This window comes from Monodelphis domestica, chromosome 6 (genome assembly GCF_027887165.1).
Source record: "Monodelphis domestica isolate mMonDom1 chromosome 6, mMonDom1.pri, whole genome shotgun sequence".
Classification (NCBI taxonomy): domain Eukaryota; kingdom Metazoa; phylum Chordata; class Mammalia; order Didelphimorphia; family Didelphidae; genus Monodelphis; species Monodelphis domestica.
The window spans coordinates 274376415-274395780 of NC_077232.1; the positions used below are offsets into that span (position 1 = coordinate 274376415).

Sequence of the window (19366 nt, forward strand, 5' to 3'; positions counted from 1 at the left end):
TCCTACCCGGCCTACAAGAATCACCAATAAGCAGAATTTCCACTGCCTGAGGATAAACCTGGATAACCTTTAAAGGGGCTCTTCTTTGAAGAGCCCTCAGGTGACAGGTGTTTTCTAGCCACATCATTTCAATAAATCTATTTGTCTAAAGGGAGTTACAATCTGTGTCTGGGGAGTAAATAGGCAGATGAAATAATGAATCTCTGAAGGTTCCTTAAAGACTGGGGGTGGGGTTGAGTTTGGAACATTTTCCCCCCTAAACAGGAAAAAATGAGTTTGAAAATGCTCACTCTTGACACCGGAGAAAAGGCAATAGAAATAATTTGGTTTCTTTGGTTTTAGCCAGAAGCACTCATATATACAAAAAGATATTTCCATCTATGTTGTAACCATAAAGATTACCAGTTGGTCCAATCTTTGTTCTGATAATTCTAGCTCCTTGTTGATAGGACTTATTTTTAAAATTCACCTCTCAATAGAGACCTTACTTCAGCTTAATGTCTTACCATTCCATTACATGTTAGTTTAGGGTCCTCCTCCCTAAAGACACTTAGGGGCAGGAATTATTTGTAGGAAAGAATTAATAGACTGAATGTTTATAAACTATTGAACTTCCTCAAACAAGCCTCACCTGTGCATCTCTGTGTCTTGCTGTCTGCATAATATCTTTGGCTACATTTCTGGATACACCGAGATTCAAAGAGGAAAAATGGTACTTCACAGTGAGTGCATTCGTGGGGACCCAAACACTGGAGACAATGATCATCACAGCCTAAAAAACACGTGTGAAATGAGCAACAACTTGGAAGAGTTATAAGAACAGTTGAAGATACCACAAGTGTGTAAAAAATAATGGACCTGGGGCAGATAGGTGGCTCAGTAGTCAGGCCTAAAGAAGAAAGGTCTTGGTGTGAATCTGGTCTCAGATGCTTCCTAGGTATGTGATCCTGAGCTTAACCCCAAATGCCTAGCCCTAACCACTCTTCTATTTAGCATAAATTCTAAGAAAAAAAGTAAGGTTGTTTTTGTTTTTTTTTTAAATCATGGATCTTATAATTAATTACTCCCAAAGAAAGATTCAAAGCATGTCAGTAACTATTGACTTACATGCCTACTTTTCCATGTTTACAAAACCTCTGTAAGAATAACCTGATTTGAGAAATGTAGGGACAGTTTCATAAATTATATTCTCATATTGAGAACACAAGGTCCTTCTGTACTAAATTTGATGATTATAAAAAATATTGATTGATTAGTTTGAAATTCTGCCGTGAATGTTGTCCAGCAAGGCATGTCCCATGTGTGCGCTAAAATCAGATAATAACTCTGATGATTCTCTTATTACTAATACAAAATGATGCCCAAAACAGAAAGACCAGTATGCCCCCCCCCCTCAAAGTATGCCACTGACTTGGGGCCCAGGGCAGAAATAAAATGTAAGAGGGATTCTTTAATGATAATGAGATCCTCCCAGGTTCATGAATGGGAATGTGCTGATTGCATTAAGCCCTGGAACAGAGTTTATTCAATAACATAGCATGTCCATATCTCAGTAAAAAATTCTAACTTAACTATCCCAGCGAGAACATAGCAAATGGATAAAGTGAGTGTCTCTTGTTCATACTGTGTAAGACAGAACGTCGAGCCAGTTCATAGTACATATAAGCCTGGACACTCCAAAGAGATAATAAAGCAAGCCCAGAATTGATTAAGTGGAAAGTACTCCTTTATTGCCCCATAACTTCTCCCTGAAACAAAGGCTCATTTTTTTAAGCATCAATATTCCTATTTCATCATTTCACTGGCATGTAAATCTCCAATAATTCCCCCTATGATTAGGGGCACTGCAGATGGAATCTCTCATTACCTCCTTTTATACCCCTTATTCTGAGTGGCAATTTCCGAACAACACAACATATATGAAAGCCATCATGTATTGTTGTCTAAGTGGCATCCACTTAAAGAGGAAGGGAGGGCAAGAAAGATCAGAAGTGGCTGGAAGGCATATGGTAGGTATTGAGGCAAGGAGAGGAGACAGTTAAGGGTCTGTCCTGCTACAAGTTATTGAATACATGGCAGTATTTTCAGTGGAACTTAATGTGAACAATGAGAGTAACATCATAAATTTTTTTTAAAATACTTTAGAACTCTGATCAATGAAATAAGCCACTATTCCAGAAGACTGAAGGTGAATCGTATTACCTAAGAAGTGATAAACTAAAAATGTAGCATGAGACATATCTTTCTGGATACAGCTAATCTAGATATTTGCTTTTCTGGAATATATGCATCTTGTCATCTGGGTTTTCTTTTTCTTTCTTTTTAAAAATAATATTTGATTATGGAGAGTGGGAAATGGGATGGAGAATTAACAAAAGCTTGTAAAAAAACTGTCAGTCAATTAACATATATTAAGGATCTACTACAAGTTAGACCCCAAGCTAAGTGTTGGGATTAAAAGAAAAGAAAAAAAAAATCTCTGTCTTCAAGGAGTTTACCCTCAAAGTTGTAAAGAATTTCCCCTTTTAATTGCTTGTTCACTCTGGAAGGGGAATGGGTAAAGAAGAGGGAAAGAAAATGAATCATGTAAATGTGGAAGAATATTTAAAAAGAAAATTAAAATAAAATTTTAAAAAAAGGATTTCCTCTTTTATGACAATGTGTGAGGTCCATGAAAAGACCATCATGCACACAGAGCCTTATTCTTTAAAAAACAAACAAAAAGTTATCTTCCATCTTAGAATCAATAAAAGAATGGTAAGGACTAGGAAATGGGGGCTAAGTGACTTGCCTAGGGCCGGCCAGCCAGCCAGAAAGTGTCTGAGGTCACATTTGAATCCAGAACCTCCTATCTCTAGGCCTTGCTCTCTATTTACTAAGCCACCCTTCTGCCATGAGACTTACTCTTGCAATGGTCTGAGTCCCTGTAATAGGAAAGAGAACACTGCTCCACGCAGGTGCTGTTCTGGAGCACATAACCATCCATGCACTGCAGGCAGTCTGTACTCAGTGGACCCTGGCACGAATTGCAGCTCCAATCACACTCTGAAAAGAAGAAACAAATCCAAATAGGAAGCACCTTTCTGTACTCATGGAACACAAGTGTTTAATACCCCCTGGAAACTATCTGTGGCTATGAGCTCAGACTCAGCTCTAGTGCTCCAGGCTCCTATACACCACCTTATCCTTATTTGGAGCTCCAAAACAAACATACACTTAATTATAGCGCCCTATTTTCACAGAGACATATAGATTTTTTGTTCTTACTTCTCCAAAATAGTAACTAGGAGGTCAGCAACAAAGAGGGAGAAATGCTGTCACCATGGGAAACCCAGAAGCATTTTACACACATTACTCAAATAATGGATGTTGGCTACTTTATTGAAGAGAACAGATCTTGTAGAATTTATCTCCGTTTGGAGAGAAATGTTCAACATGGTGTGACAAACCAAACATTTGGTGCAGTGAAATCCATCCATTCCAAAAGACTCCATGGGTGCCACTGAATGTATAGCACTGTGCTGGGCACTCAGGGGATGCAAAAAAAAAGCAACCTGAATTTGGAGTCAGAGGCTCAGGACACGAATCTAGGTTCTATTAACATTTCTCTAGGCTTATATCCTTGTCTGGGGAATAAAGAAATTTTATTATGTATATTCTGTCCTAGACATCATGCTAAGGATTGGGTTTACTTACTCTCTCTGTAATTTTATACATTTGCATTGGTTTACTCATAATTTCTATAAAAATGCCTCATAAACTTCTATGTTAATCTCCAGCCTCTCTCTCTGAAGCTTCAGTCCTACATAACCAACTGCCTATTGGGCATTTTAAACTGCACAACATGGAGACAACTCAATTGCAGCATGTCCAGAACAGAATTAATCTTCTTCCTTTCCAACTCTCCCCCTTCCCTTCCTTCAAGAAACCATCTTCTACATGAAACCCCATCTAATCATCTCAACTGCTGGTATCCTCCCTCCAAAAGTTCTTGTCTTTAATTATTGTTCATTCAGGCATGTCCAATTCTTCACGATGCCATGGGTCAGTGTGTTCATGGGGTTTTCTTGACAAAGACACCAGAGTGATTTGCCATTTCCTTCTCTGTTGTCTTTACTTTGCATTTATTTGTTTGTTTGTTTGTTTGTTCATTACTCATTTATTTGCATAGTGTACTTTTAAATATAATTATCTCCCCCATTCTCAAATTCCTTTAGAGTAAAAACTGTTTTCTACAAAGCCTAACATAATGTTTGCCACATAGTACATGCTTAATCGATGTTTGTTGACTTATTGCTTGAACTCCAGATCCTAGACTCCCATAAGATACAGCCTCTACTCCTTGAGTTTATCTTTTACACTGGGTTGTGAGGAGGCAAGTTGCAGCCATAAAATGGCCAGGCGAATAATTACAAGGCAACAGATAAGGCAGTGCTATATAACCTCAGAATACTATTTTCATTAGTGCTTGTTACAAATAGTGGAAATAGTTCATTACCTACCTTTACTTTTGTCCATAGGGCAATATTTCTATGTCCCCAAGAAGCCAGTAAACATGTAAGACTATATTTGAGTTTCAAAGAAGATTTATAAGGTTAATCCCACCCATTTATTTGACTGATCTAGACCTAGGGGCCATGGCAAGAGCGGGAGAAGGAGCTTTAATCAGCAAAATAGGCACTAGAAAAAGTCTGCCAGCTCCATTACAAAATCATTTCCAATGGAAAGGATTTGAGATCATCTTGGCTTTGCAGCACAAGCCAAGTTAGGAGTTAGGTGAAAAGGTAGGAAATGAAAAGCTGCCCTTGATTAAAGGGCAATAGACCTCCAAAAAGCTGACAATGAAAGGAGGGAGGGAGGTAGAAGAATTATCACACTTTTGTGAATTTTTAAAGCTTTACAGATTTTCTCACCTGCCTCATACTCTCCCAGAAGCAGAGGGATAGGGGTGAGGGAGGGGACAGAAATAAGTAAGTGAAGGAAACATTCAAAGAAAAGTTCAGGAAGGCAAAATAGTGATGTAGACACTCCTTATCCCTTTCATTCTTTCTAAAAGGCAGTAAACTCTCAGCAGCGTAAAATCCCAGAATTAGTGGAGAATAACTACAGGAAATGGATAAAAAAGAATATTAATTTGTAGAGGGCAGAAGACCCCCTCAGAACTTATGATACATGTAGGGGCAAGAAACCCACTTATCTAATACAATGGCCTTAAGCTTACTGGGGTGTTAGTAAGGGACTATTTGCTTCACTTACAGACATGTATAATTCAAAATGACCTTTATTAGTAATGATGAATCCTGATGGGGTTGAGGCTAAGTAGTTGAGTAGATTGACAGCCAAACCTAGAGATAGGAGGTGCTGGTTCAATATGACCTCCGATACTTCCTAACTGGGTGACCTTGGACAAGTCACTTAACCCCCATTGTCTAGCCGTTAGCACTCTTTTGCCTCGGAACCAATACATAGTACTGATGGAAGAGAAGGGTTTAGAAAAATGATGAAGCCCGCTTCTTCTCACATGCTTTCAGAAATAACCAAAGTATGGATTTGGGTGGCACAGTGGAAAGAGCACCAAGCCAGGAATCAAGATGACCTGAGTTCAAATCCATTTTCAAACATTCACTAGATATGTGACCCTGAGCAAATCTTTTAAACCTTTTTACCTCAGTTTCCTCATCTATAAAATGACCTGGAGAAGGAAATGGCAAACCATTTCAATATCTCTGCCAGGAAATTCCAAAATGAGGTCACCAGGAATCAGACACAATTGAAATGAATGAACAACATTAACAACTTATTTTTTACAAGGCTAGACTTTCTTTTTTTTTTTTTTACAGAGTTGAGGTGAAGTAGGGGGCAGGGAGGAAGAGGGAAGGAGGATAATGATTGAGATACAAAATAAAGGAAAAGAAGAGTTAATGAAACATAAAAAAATACAAAAAGAAAAGCAGAAGAAAGATAAGCAGAGGGTAGGACAAACCAGTTGACATCATCATGTTAAATATAATTTTTTAAAAGCTATATCTCACAGATATTCATCAGTTCACGTGGAACCTGCTTTTTCGGCTCTTTTCTATATATGTTCATTCTTTTTGCCAAGTTAAAAGTCTTTGGTTACCTTTGCATGTCTTGGTGGACAAGTCAAGGTAGTACTGCTGGGCACAGCTCTCGTACTGACATTCTCCAAAGAGAAGAACCTTCGTTGGGTCTCTGCAAGAGGTACATCTTGATGGAGAATCACAACTCCAGCACTGGGCATTGCATGCTGAACAGATACAGATGGATAAATGACCAAATGATTATAATTAAAAGCATTAAACATATGTCTTCTGGGACAGTGAGGTAAGGTAAAGATATAAAAGATATAAAAAGCCACATGGGAACTTCAATTGTGATTGTATTATTCCTAACATGTTGTCCAATGATGCCTTCTCTAATGGAGAGAGGGGAAAGAAAGGAGAGGAGTTAACTGAGTATTTTCATGTAACAAACAAATTAATTAATATAATAATAATGACATCCCCATTGGAAAAACACACAAGGGACATACCAGAAAGAGCACTGAGATGAGTTAAGAAATCTGGTCTCCACCAAGTATAGTAGATTTATGACCTTAAGGAGGTTTTCTATGGGCCTCATTTCCCTCACCTATAAAATGGGATTAAATAAGAAGAGGTAGGATTCCATGAACTAAAATTCTACAGGAGAACCTAGACCAGGATGGATGGGGAACTCTCAAGAGTGAAATTCTGAAGACACAAAAGGAAACAACTGCAAAAAGGAGAAAAATGGTAAATGTTGGAAGAGAAGATGAGGATGTACTGGGAACTCAACAACCACATAAATTTTTAACCATGTACATGGTACCAAAGTTGAAAGAAAGGTTGGGTAAAGAAAGATCCACTTAAGAGTAAGGTATAGGTCTATAAAAATTGCATACTAAAGCTCAAAATAAATTGAAGCTGATGACAGAAGCTAAGGACAACAAAAAAAAAGAGATTTGATTTGGTTTGGTTTTTAGCTGAACTGGGAGAAAAAGGAGGATCAAAGACAGGATAAGAACAATATTCCAGGAAGATAGGATGATAACTAAAAATAAAGTTAAGATAGGGCAAATCAATTTTTATTCATTTCTCTTTTCTCTACCCATGAGAATAACCTCCATACAAACAACAACAAAAAATGGCTGATAGGAAATTGATGCCCAAGAAAAGTAAGGAGATGGTATGAGAGCACCTAGCTGTCTTTGATGAATTCAAGTCCCCTGGCCCAGATGAACTAGATTCTTAGATACCAAGATGGTGGATATGATTACTTTGACATTACCAATAATATCTGGGAGAAGAAGGAAAAGAGGAGAGGCAATGAAGCAAACATCATCTCAAAGTTCAAAAAAAGGAAAGAGATAGTTGGTGAGATAGTTCTTCTGGAGAAGAAAGAAGAGATTACAAACATCCACTATAACTTCATTCAGAACAGGTTAGACCAGAATAACATTATTTCCCTTTTTAATAGGATTTCTAGATGAAAAAATTTCTATAGGTTCTGAGATTACATTAAAGCACTTGAAAAAATATTTCACATATTCTTGTGAAGAGATTCATACAGACTAGGCAAGAAGACAAAGTGATGAATTTAGAATGATTTGCCTCAAGGAGTAGTCATCAATGGCCAAATAACAACTTAACAAGAGGTTTTCTTTATGGAGCATCCAAACATTTGTCCTTGGTCCTAAACTGGTTAGTACACTAGTATACTTGGAGAAATTAATCAGTGGTATCCTCATCAAATTTGCAGATAACAAAAAGCTTAGAAGGAACACTAACAATATACTGACAATCAGAATCCAATAGTATCTTAATTGGGTCAGAGCTCTTGGCTCAATCTAATAAGGTGAAATTCAATAGAAATAGAAATTCAATGGGAAAACAATAGTAATGTCTTATATTTGAGTTCAAAGAATCAATTTCCATTGTACAAGATGAAACAGACTAAAATCTCAGTATGAACAAGGTATGAAACATGACAGCCAAAAGAAAATAAATCTAATGAGACCTTGAGCTGCATTAAGAGAGGAAAAGTTTTCAGGAATAAGGAGGTAATAGTCCTGTTATACTCAGACCTTAAGTGTCCACACCTGAAGTATTGTGTATAGTTCTTGACACTACACTAAGGAAGGAGATTAATAAGCAGTAGAGTATTCAAAGGAGGGAACCACATAGTGTAAGGCCATGAATCTATGCCATTTAAATAGTATTTGAAGGAACTGGGGATGTTTAGAACTGGAGTAGAGAAGACTGAAGAAAGGAAAGACCCATAATAACTCAATTCAAGTCTTAGAAAAGCAATCAAGTTTGGGTACAAACAGAAGGTCTGAGAAACAGAAGGGAAGTAATAAATTTGGGCTTGATGTCAGGATAAACTTTCCAACAATTAGAACTATCACAAGTGGAATGGGCTCTAGGAAGGCAGCTAGGTAGCACAGTGTATAGAGTGCCAGGGCTGGAGTCAGGAAGACTCATCTTTCTGAGTTTGAATCTGATCTCATATGCTTACTAGCTTGTGACCTTGGATAAGTCACTTAATTGTTTGCCTTAGTTTCCTCATCTCTAAAATGAGCTGGAAAAGAAAATGGTAACTAGAACTTTTGCCAAGAAAACTCCAAATGGAATCATAAAGAGTCAGAGATGATTGAAAAGTGGCAGAAAAATTGAAACAAAAACAAAAACACCTTTCCTCAGGAAAACTTTAAAGAAGGCCAGACTTCCATCAGTAAGGATTCCTTTGGATTATATGTTGGAATAGAATTTTCCTAAGGCATTTTAGAGTGAAAGAACTTTGAAGCAGAACTGGAATAAATGATTAAGTCATGGGAAATAACCTAGATTCTGAAGAATGTGAATAATGAATCCCATAAAGTGGTTACATCATTTAAATTTGCATTGCATATTTATTTTCTGTTAACCAGTTATCATTTTTACATAATAATAACTCTACGTAGTGCAAATTTGAATGTTACAACAACTTCAGGGAGATTTATTGCTCAAATTTATTGGGACATAGCTGTGAATGATAGAAAAATATGGCCTGATCACATGGCCAGAGTGCCGGTTGACTCACTGACCACCTGAATCTTCCACTGGTATCTAATTACTGTCAAATAAGGCCTCCAGTAGTTTGGTTGGACACCACTGTGGCAAGATAAAGAGAGTGCTACATTAACAAAGACTGGAAAGACATGAATGTGTTGATTTCAATATTACTGGAGGTAAATTAAATGAAATAAAATTTGAATATTTCATATGTTTGGAGATGGATATTGAAAATATTGTCTGGATGAATTTGAACAAGAAAGTGAGAGTCCTTGAAATAATTTTATAGGAGGAATTGTTAAAGAACAAAGGATGCTCCAATACAATTCAGCAGCAGGAGTTAGAAAAAGAAACTCCATTTAAAATCACTTCAGACAATATAAAATACTTAGGAATCCTTTTGCCAAGACAAACACAGGAATCATATGAACACAACCACAAAACACTTTTTATTTAATTAAAACTAATTGTAAATAATAGGAAATACTAATTGCTCCTGGGTAAGATGAGTTGCTATAATAAAAATGACAATCCTACCCAATTAATCTACTTATTCAGTATTCATCTCAAACTACCAAAAAAACTTTTTTATACAATTAGAAACAATTATAACAAAGTTCATCTGGAATAACTAAAGATCAAGAATATCAAGGGAAATAATGAAAAAAATGTGAAGGATGGGGACTTGGCAGTACCAGATCTTAAACTGTACTATAAAGCAGTAGTCATCAAAACACTATGATACTGGCTAAGAGACAAAAGGGTGGATCAATGAATTAGACTTGGGGTAAATGATCACAGCAAACTAGTGTTCAATAAACCCAAAGACCCCAGCTTTTGGGACAAGAACTCACTATTTGACAAAGACTGCTAGGAGAATTAGAAAAACAGTACGGAAAAAATTAGTTTGAGATCAACATTTTACACCCTGGTATACCAAGGCAGGTTCAAATTAGGTAAATGACTTAAATATAAAGAGTGAAATCATAAATAAATTAGGTGAACATAGAATAGTATACCTGTCAGATCTGTGGAAAAGGAAGGAATTAAGGACCAAGCAAGAAATAAAGAACATTGCAAAATGTAAAATGAATAACTTTCTTTATATCAAATTTAAAAGGTTTTGTATAAACGAAACCAATGCAACCAAAATTAGAAGGAAAGCAACAAACTGGGAGAACATTTTTATAACAAAACTCTCTGACAAAGGTTTAATTTCCCAAATATATAAGGAACTAAGTCAAATTTACAAAAATTAAGCCATTTCCTAATTGAAAAATGGTCAAGGGACATGAATAGGCAGTTTTCACACAGTGAAATCAAATCTATCAATAAGCACATGAGAAAGTGTTATAAATCCCTCCTGATTAGAGAAATGAAAATTAAAACAGCTCTGAAGTGCCACTTTGCACCTAGCAGATTGGCCAATATGGCAGCAAAAGAAAGTGATAAATGTTAGAGGGGATGTGGCAAAATTGGGGCACTAATACATAGCTGGTAGAGTTGTGAATTGGTTGGAACTATGCACAAAGGGCTTTAAAAGACTGCCTACCCTTTGACGCAGCCTTACTGCTGTTGGGTTTTTACTCCAAAAAGATAATAAGGAAAAAGACTTGTATAAAAACATTTATAGCCGTGCTCTTTATGGTGGCAAAAAAAAAAATTGGAAATTGAGAGGGTGCCCATCTATTGGAGAATAGCTAAACAAATTGTGGTATCTGTTAGAGATGGAATACTATTGTGCTGAAAGGAATTCCATGTGAACTGGACGGACCTCCAAGAATTGATGCAGAGAAAAAGTAGACCCCAGAGAACATTGTATACAGAGACTGATACATTATGGCACAAAACAAGCAGTAATGCAATGATCCAGGACAATCTAAAGGAACTTATGAGAAAGAACACTATTCATATCCAGAGAAATAATTGTGGCAACAGAAATGCAAAAGAAAAACATATGATCGATCACAGAAGAATATGATTAGAGTTTTGATGTTAAAATATCACTGGAAATAGGTTTTGAACACTGATACATGTACAACCCAGTGGAACTGCTTCTCAGCTGTGGGAGAGAAGAAGGTGTGAATTTTAAAACTACTCCACCGTACTCAGACCATGCTTTAGAAGATCTGATTTAGCTATTTCCTGATTTGTAACAATGGAGATACTTAGTCTAACAGAATCAAGTCTTGGAAACTCTACATTTCTCCACCCTACTTAGTTTAACAAGGTCAGGAATGTCTGTACCATACTCAAGGATTAAGTATCTGAGAAAATGGCCTTCAACAGACATGTGCAGAAACAGCAGACAGACCCCTGGGCTGTCTGAAGTCAAGCTAAGCTAACACTGGTACAGATGAGATGCAGGAAACTGACGTAAAACTGTCTATATAGGGCACATCACTTCCTCTCTTTGGTCTCTTTTCCCGCAGAGGCGTCTCTGGCTGGCAGTGTGCTAAGCGTTCCGACATCTTGGCATGGTGGCAGCTATTTGTCTGGGGTTTTGTGGTGAGTTTGCCCTTGAGCTAATTCAGGTTCAGGCATCTTGGCTGAGCCCTCTTAGAGTTCAGGCTGATTCCTTCCTCTTTTACTCTCCAAAGCTTTACCTTCTAGAGCAGTGGTTCTCAACCTCTCAATTTGTAGCAATGAGAATACATAATGCATATCAGGTATTTACATTCTGAATCATAACTGTAGCAAAATTACAGTTTTGAAGTAGCCACCAAAATAATTTTTTGGTTTGGGGTCACTGCAAAATGAGGAACTGTATTGCGGGGTCACAGCATTAGAAAGGTTGAGAACCACTGTTCTAGAGCCTCAAATCTTCCCACTCAGCACAAGCCAGGCGGGAGAAATCCAACACCTTTTCCTTCTCCCTTCTTCTTAAATTTCTTTGCACTATGTTAATTAAATCACCATAAATTTCCAGACTGACTTGGGTAAATTTTTTTTGTTATTTGGGATATCCATGGCAACCAATAATTAATATGGTTTAAGTCACAACACTAAGATTATCTGTTACAAAGGGGAAGGGGGAATCATGAATCATGAAACCATGAAAAATATTCTAAATTTTTAAAAAGGGGAAAAAAGACAAAGGATACTTCATCAAAGACAAAGATAATGAGGAAAGTGGCAGATGTCTTCAAATACTTAGAAGGAGGTCACAGAAGAGAGTCTGGAATTATTCTGTGATGTTCTCTATGATAAATTGTGAAAAAGATGACTTGAAGGAAAACTGACAAGTAAAGGAGTAGTGCTTCATGAGCATTGTGCTCCCCATGCATGGAGATCACAAGATCGTAAATCAAGAAAGGATTTCAAGGGATTTCAAGTATAACTCCTTCATTTTACAGATAAGGAAAATGAGTTCCAAAGTGTTGAAAGTAACACAGAGAATGAATATCAGGAACAAGAATTGAACTCAAGTACTCTGACTGCAATTACTATTTTTTCCAATGCATCTTTATGCCTTTAAGCAAAGGTTGGATAACCATCCATGACCTTCAAATAGGTGGAAACAGGCTAGATGCCTTCTGGGGCCTAGTTCTCTGAAACAGGATTTTATATTCACTCGTTTCTTAATTTTTGCCACTACCATAATCAATTTTAGAAAGCATTATATTATGATTGAATTCCTAAAGAGTTCTGTACTGACACAGCAAAGTATCAGACTTCTTTTCTTTAAAAAAATCACAAATGAAAGAATCTTTGAAAGGAAGACAGACTCTAGGTTCCAATCCTTTTCAATAGGGAGGATAGAAGTATCCCTTATATAATCAGTGATGAGTGGGCAATGGCCTACAATGTCAGAATCCAACTAGCATCAGAGAGTAAATACACATACACAAATTTCCCAACTGAGATTCACACTTTTCTGTCTCCTAAAAAGGATGACATTGAATATTTAGTAATAGACCCACAATAGAAGATTATTTCACCTAAAATACATGACCGTATTTATATGATATGCATATATATGATATATGATAGCACTCAAAATACACTTGACTTATGCAGGGATCACATTGGATATAAACAGAAGCTTCAGTTCCACCATTGGGAAGACATACTCATAACTATCTCTCTGTGAAGGCACCTTTGCTTATGTGTTGAAAAATCAAGTACATTCATTTTGTTTTATAAAACCAAAGAGCTCTCCAGACTATTTGAGATAATCAAATAAGTCATATTTCATCCAGATGGAATTCTGGTAGAGTGAATGGTGCAAACCTAGTTGGCCCAAATAGAACCTTTGCTAAGAATTTAAAGATTAGCAAAATAGAGATGTCTTCGCTTTCTTTGCTTTTCCCAAAGTAAAATTGGCATCATGTTTGTTGTTATTATGTAATATAGAAAAATTGCAAAATAAAAAGAACTTGAAAATTGAAATAAGGTAACTGAAAATGAAAATGAATTTACTGATTGCCATCAACCTTAGCTCTGGTACAGAATTATTTATATAGACTACAGAGAACTAGATTATCCTCCCAGGTTATTGTTCTGATCTTTTATAAAATTGTATTTTATAAAATTTATATGTATGCACATAAAATATAAATTTACATGAGTAAATTGCCATTTATAAATTAACTGTCCACTGGACTTCTCAGCTACTTTATTTTTCCATGGGGGTGGGTAACCTAGCTTCTCAAAAACTATTCCAGTATAGAGCAAGCTTCTGGAGGCTTTTTAATCTGGAGAAGCTCAAGTCCAATTCCATGTGTAGCAGATTCTAGGGGACTGGCCTAACTCACTTTGAAGAGTTTCAACATGGCTGAAAAAGAATGAATTCTTTGGCTTTAGAAATCCTAAGAAATATCTGCCAAGTCACAGAGGGAATGAAAACAGTAGTGGCATAGAGAATACCTGTGAGAAAAAAAAATGAGAAAAATAAAGATTCTTGACATATTGGACTAAGTATAAAGCTAAGGGTGGCACTACAAAGATGACTACACCAAAGGAAAATTATTGATAAAATAAAAAGAAATACAAATCCTAGAGTCATCATCTCCTATCATGAGAAAGAAAGGAGAGAGCTGCTTAGTGGAAAACGTACGTTGGCATGCATTGTTTTCATCAAGATAGTGCCCTGGGAAGCAGGTGCTGGTGCACAAGCCACTATGTGACAGGACAAGGTTGGCATCACATGAGGAGCAGGAGAAGGGTCCAGCACCATGACAGGTTTTGCAGGATAAGTGACACCCTGCAAAAGGAGAAAAGATGTTACTGTTGAGGTCTAACTCCCCAAAGACCAATTCCAGGAGATCAATTCACAGATCAGATCTGACCCAAAGAATTTCATATCATGGCTCCTTCCCCTTTCCCTTCATTAACGGATACAAGAAGGGCCTGAGAGGCTCACATCCCTGGGAGATGGCCCAGGTACATTTGTAGGCATCTTGAGCTTTTGGGTCCAGTGTCTACTCACTTTTACAAGCTCCATTCTCTGCATAGAATCCCATAGGACAACTAGGAACACAGTGGTCCCCTAGCAGCAAGTAACGGGCATTCTGACAGCTGAGACAGATGCTGCCAGTGTTATGTAGGTCAGCTACACATTGTTGGCACAGGGGGTGGCAATCTGAAAAGAAAAATATTAATAAATAAATAATGATGATAATTTTAATAATGTTACATAGAAGTCTCAGAGAGTCCTAAGGACAAAATTTGATTGAAGTGAAACTGGTACAGGGGAAAGATAATAGTTCTTGGAGTCTAAGTACCTGAGTTTGAATTCCAGGCCCATCATTTACTTGTTTGTAAATGAGGAAGTCAGTGTACCTCTCTGCCTCAATTTCCCTACCTGAAAAATGATGGTCAGGATGAAAGGGGAAGGGAAAGTCTTTATATGAATCTCCTATGGGCCAGGGCCTGTGCTAAGCAGTTTGCAAATATCACATTTGACCCTCACAACAACCCTGGAAAGCAGATGTCATGATCCTCATTTTATAGCTGAGGGAACTGAGGTGCTAGGAAGGGTTAGGAAGAAGGAAGATTCTGGACATCTTCTTTCTTTATTAGCCTGGGTATTAGAAGTACTGATCTGCTAATTTTCCTAAGAAAACTCCATCTTTAATTCTATTATCATCTCTTGGTCTTGTAGACAGAGAAAGTAACTTCGAACAATATACTTATTGTTTTAAAATCCCATTGCAAGGAGACATTTCATCAGGCCCTTTTAGGTGACTAGAATGGAATTTTACCTAAACAAACATATATTACTTGATTTCCGCCTTCCTGAACCACAGAAAACATATTATCCCAACAATTGGATCCTTTTTCTTCTGAAAGACTTCAAGTCTTCTCTTTAACATGGGAGAGAAGCTACTGACTTTTCTTGATAGTAGAGAAGTCCAAGAGTGTTCATCTCAGAAACATTAGTGGTAGTCTCTCGGTGACCGAGAATTAAGACAGGCTCATAAACCCATTTTTCAACAGCACAAAAAACTAAAGGCTCCTGACCTTCCTCTGAACTTGGAGAGTTCAAGAAGAGCTTACAGGTAGTCTTTTGTCAGCCTCTAGGAACAATGAAGGATATCCTATGAATCAAATTAATCCTCATAGTAATTCAGTAAATTAGAGGAGGAAACAATAATGAGGCTACTTTCCATCTGGCTGATTGTCAATTTTTTTTTAACAGAAGATTAAGCATCTTGTTCTCTGCCTTGTTTCCTTTTCATCAGGACAGAAGTATAAATGCTAGGTGCCCAGTTCAAAAGTCAATGAAACTGTTTAAATATCAGGTGATGAAATGAAGGAACAGAGTATTTCATTACTGGATGGCTTTAAACTGTAAATGAATTTGAGCCCTGAAAAGACAGAAATCCTTCTGTTTTGAGGACTGTTCTATATATTCCTTAAGGGCATGCCCTTGTAGTTAAGAGGTATATTAAAGGGTAATAGAAACTAATTAGGATTTTTCCATGATATAATTAGAAGAACTGAAAGAACAATGTTTTCAGTGGAGGGAAAGAAACATCCTGAAATGGGAATCTCTTGGTATAGTGGAAATAAAACTTACAGATTTGTTTAGTCTAGGGATTCCTAGAAATGATCCTCCATTTATGGGGACAATGGCTTGCATTAATGAAAAACAAACAATGCAGGGCAGCTAGGTGGCTCAGTAGATTGAGATTTAGGCCTAAAGGCAGGAAATCCTAGGTTTAAATCTGGCCTGAGACATTTCCTAACTGGGCGATCCTGGACAGTTCATTTAACCTCCATTACCTAGCCCATACCACTCTTCTGCCATGGAATGCAATATTGATATTGAAGGTTAAGTGTTTTTTTTTTAAATATAGACTATGCCACAGGAACATTACATAATCTGAAACCACAGATGTCTATTTAGTTGAGACTTGGAGTCGGAGCTGCCTAAAACCAAAGGGATCAGAATTAAGGAAACCAAAATCAAAAGACTCCATCTTCTATGATTTTCTATGCATGCCACCAAGGAAAGTACTGGCATATGGACCACAGTTGGTGGAGTGACTTAGTTTTTTGAAGGGATAATCAATATCAGGCCCCACAAAAACCTAAATTCATCCTACAGAGGCTGCTTCAGGAGAATATTGAAACTAAGGGAAGTCAAAGGGCTCAGTAACTCCTCACACACAGAACATTCCGTATACCTTACTCTGCACCTCTCTTCCTTTTCCAACCACTATTTACTGATTCTTTGACATTAGTAAATATACCAATCACATAGTTCCCCTAAGCATACTCAAAGGAAAAAGGAAAAATGTAGGGGTCCACTTGCCAACTCATTCATTTAAATCTACCCTTCACACAAAAAGACTCAATGTCAAACTACACAATAAGCCCTCCAATTAAAAAGACTTGTTAAACAGATGTGTGGCAAACCATGCTCTAAGGTCTGTTGATGAATGCAGCTTAGTTTGTTTCATTGATAGAGAGGTATCTAGCTAACTAGTACAGCTCTTATTTTTAGCAAGTACAGTTTTTTTGTTTTTTTTTTTACTGAGTAGAGCTCAGGTGAGGAAGTCAAAGAAGTAGAATGAACAAAATCGAGAGCAGACATGATAAGGAATAACTGGGAAGTGAAGGAGAGAGAATGATTTTCTGGAAGACCTGAACAGTCTCAATTGAAGGATTCAGTTTGTCTGATCTAGATGAAGTGCTACATTGGGTTCTAGAAGGCAGGTAGTAAGTTTCACAAACCTGGATAGCTATGGGAATTAAAAGAAGCTTGTTTATTCTTTTTGGGCCTAGGTAGGCTTTGGGTAAAATTTTTGGTCCCCAGATTCTAAGGGAGAGAGGATTCTGGAGACAGAGTGAACTGAGGAGAAGAGACCCAATAGAAATATTCTTTAAAGGTTTCTTCTCTTTGTCTAGTGCTGGTGAACAAATTTGAGTTCACATGCCCAAACTGCAATTTTAAGCTTCCTGTAAGTCCTATACCCCCATTACCCCAGACAGGGAAGGTAAGAATGCTTGCATTCACTTGGTGGCTTGTGGGGCATGCAAAAATTTCTCAAGGCTATGGAAAGGTGGAAAAGAGCAGCCCCCTCTGTGCTGCCCCCATACCTGTGCTGGGCCTTCACCAACATGGTCCTAAGGCATGCTGGGTTAGGCTTTGTTTCACTAAAAATAAAAATAGTAAATACCTAAAACTATAATAATACTTTTTTCATAAGGATATATCCCAAAGTCGAATTCTCCTTTTAGGAATTAGTTTCTTGGCTTATCTCAAACTGAGCAATAATGAGAAGCACAGTCAAAATGAGAGTGAAGGTTAGCTGTTCTTTGTTCCTGGGTGCCAACATGGCAAGGCACCCTCCATTCTCAAGCAGCCTGCTGCAACGGCTATGATCTCATTGAGTTCCAGGTTGCCATTTATAGAGTCCTGTTCTGTGGTATTCCTCTACTGAGGTCTTCCTCCATTGATGTTCAACATTCTTGTTCCCAAAACAAATTCAACTGAGAATTGGGGAAAGGGAAGTAATGAAGAGACTAGCCTATCACTTTTAGATAAGTCTTGGTCTTGTCTGTGCCTTTGTATATGTATGTACACACACATATACATATAGCTGTGGATTTCACTTATATTCCTGTTAGGCTGACTTTCCTATCTTCTTGACTTCCTGGGGGGAGAGAAAGAATGAACTCATTTTTGGACATGTTAAGTTTGAGATGCTTCTGGGCTACCCTGGTTGAAATGTCCAAAAGGCAGATGACACAGATTGGTAGTCCATAGAAGACTGGGACTGAAAAACTTTATCAATAATTCAATAGCTTTGGCCATTTCAACATAACATAACAAATCTAAAAGCATCCTCCATGTCTAACCAAATAGCATTTGCATTATTTAATAACATTTAAGCAATCAGAAGAATCCGGTGGAAATTCAGCATCTATTGATTGTTGGGTTGTCATACCAATTGTTTCAGATCATCAACAAAAGTCTGACCATGAATAGGAGGAAATAAAATGAAGATTTAGAACTACATCTACTCAAGTCAATTTCATTCACTTTATCATTTCCAGAAGAGGACCCTAGCTTCTCAGAGGTTTTGTCAGAGAGTGCTAGCATGTCCTTCCCATGTAGAAAAGGCTCCCAACTGAGACCAGATAAGCATAATGAGGCTGATCAAAAGAAGACTGGCCAACCTGGGATAAAAAACATTTTGTCACATAAATTCATAAAAATATCAACTAAGGAGTGGCAGGATTGTGACGGTCAGTAGGGAAATAACAATAACAATAATAATAATAGCATTAACCTAGGACAGAATGGGCAACTTTTTGGAGATGGAGTGCCAGTCCCCACCCCCAAGGCACCCCCTAAAATACATTCTGTGTTCCCCCCCACACTGAGTCACAGGCTCATACTATTTACCTCCCCCCTTATTCCACCCAGGGAAGGACAGAAGCATTCCCACTGGACAGCTGGGCAGCAGGGCAGGTGATGCAGTTAGACTTGGGGAGAGGGAGGAGGTGCAAGCACTTTGCTCTACTTCCCTCTAGTTATGTTGAAGGACCAGCCCTGGAACCTATTTTTCTCCCTGACCCCCTTGCCCCTAGAGCACCTGCAGTCAGGTTAATGAAGAACCAATTACCATACCCTGGAATGTGCTAGTAACTGATAAGGACACCAGGAGTTTCTGCCTCCTCCCCACCCCCTTCCAGGAACCAATAGCAACCCTAACTGATAAGGACCCCAGTCCCAGAATTCCTGTTCACTCCTCCCACCCAGGAACTCCTGTGCACTCCCCCTACCACTACAGTATAAAAAGCCTGCAAACCCC

General features: G+C 37.7%; 1 protein-coding gene across 4 annotated transcripts in view; it reads right to left on the reverse strand.

Moving 5' to 3' along the window:
* Positions 1-19366, reverse strand: part of FRAS1 (Fraser extracellular matrix complex subunit 1) — a 637413-nt gene that overhangs the window by 237354 nt on the left and 380693 nt on the right. For all 4 annotated transcript variants that reach the window (XM_056803248.1, XM_016423079.2, XM_007495970.3 and 1 more), the window contains 5 exons: positions 14527-14679; positions 14155-14301; positions 6122-6268; positions 2905-3045; positions 632-772 (listed from right to left, as the gene is read on the reverse strand). In XM_056803248.1, coding sequence (XP_056659226.1) covers positions 632-772; positions 2905-3045; positions 6122-6268; positions 14155-14301; positions 14527-14679 — 729 coding nt within the window. The remainder of the gene's footprint in view (positions 1-631; positions 773-2904; positions 3046-6121; positions 6269-14154; positions 14302-14526; positions 14680-19366) is intronic.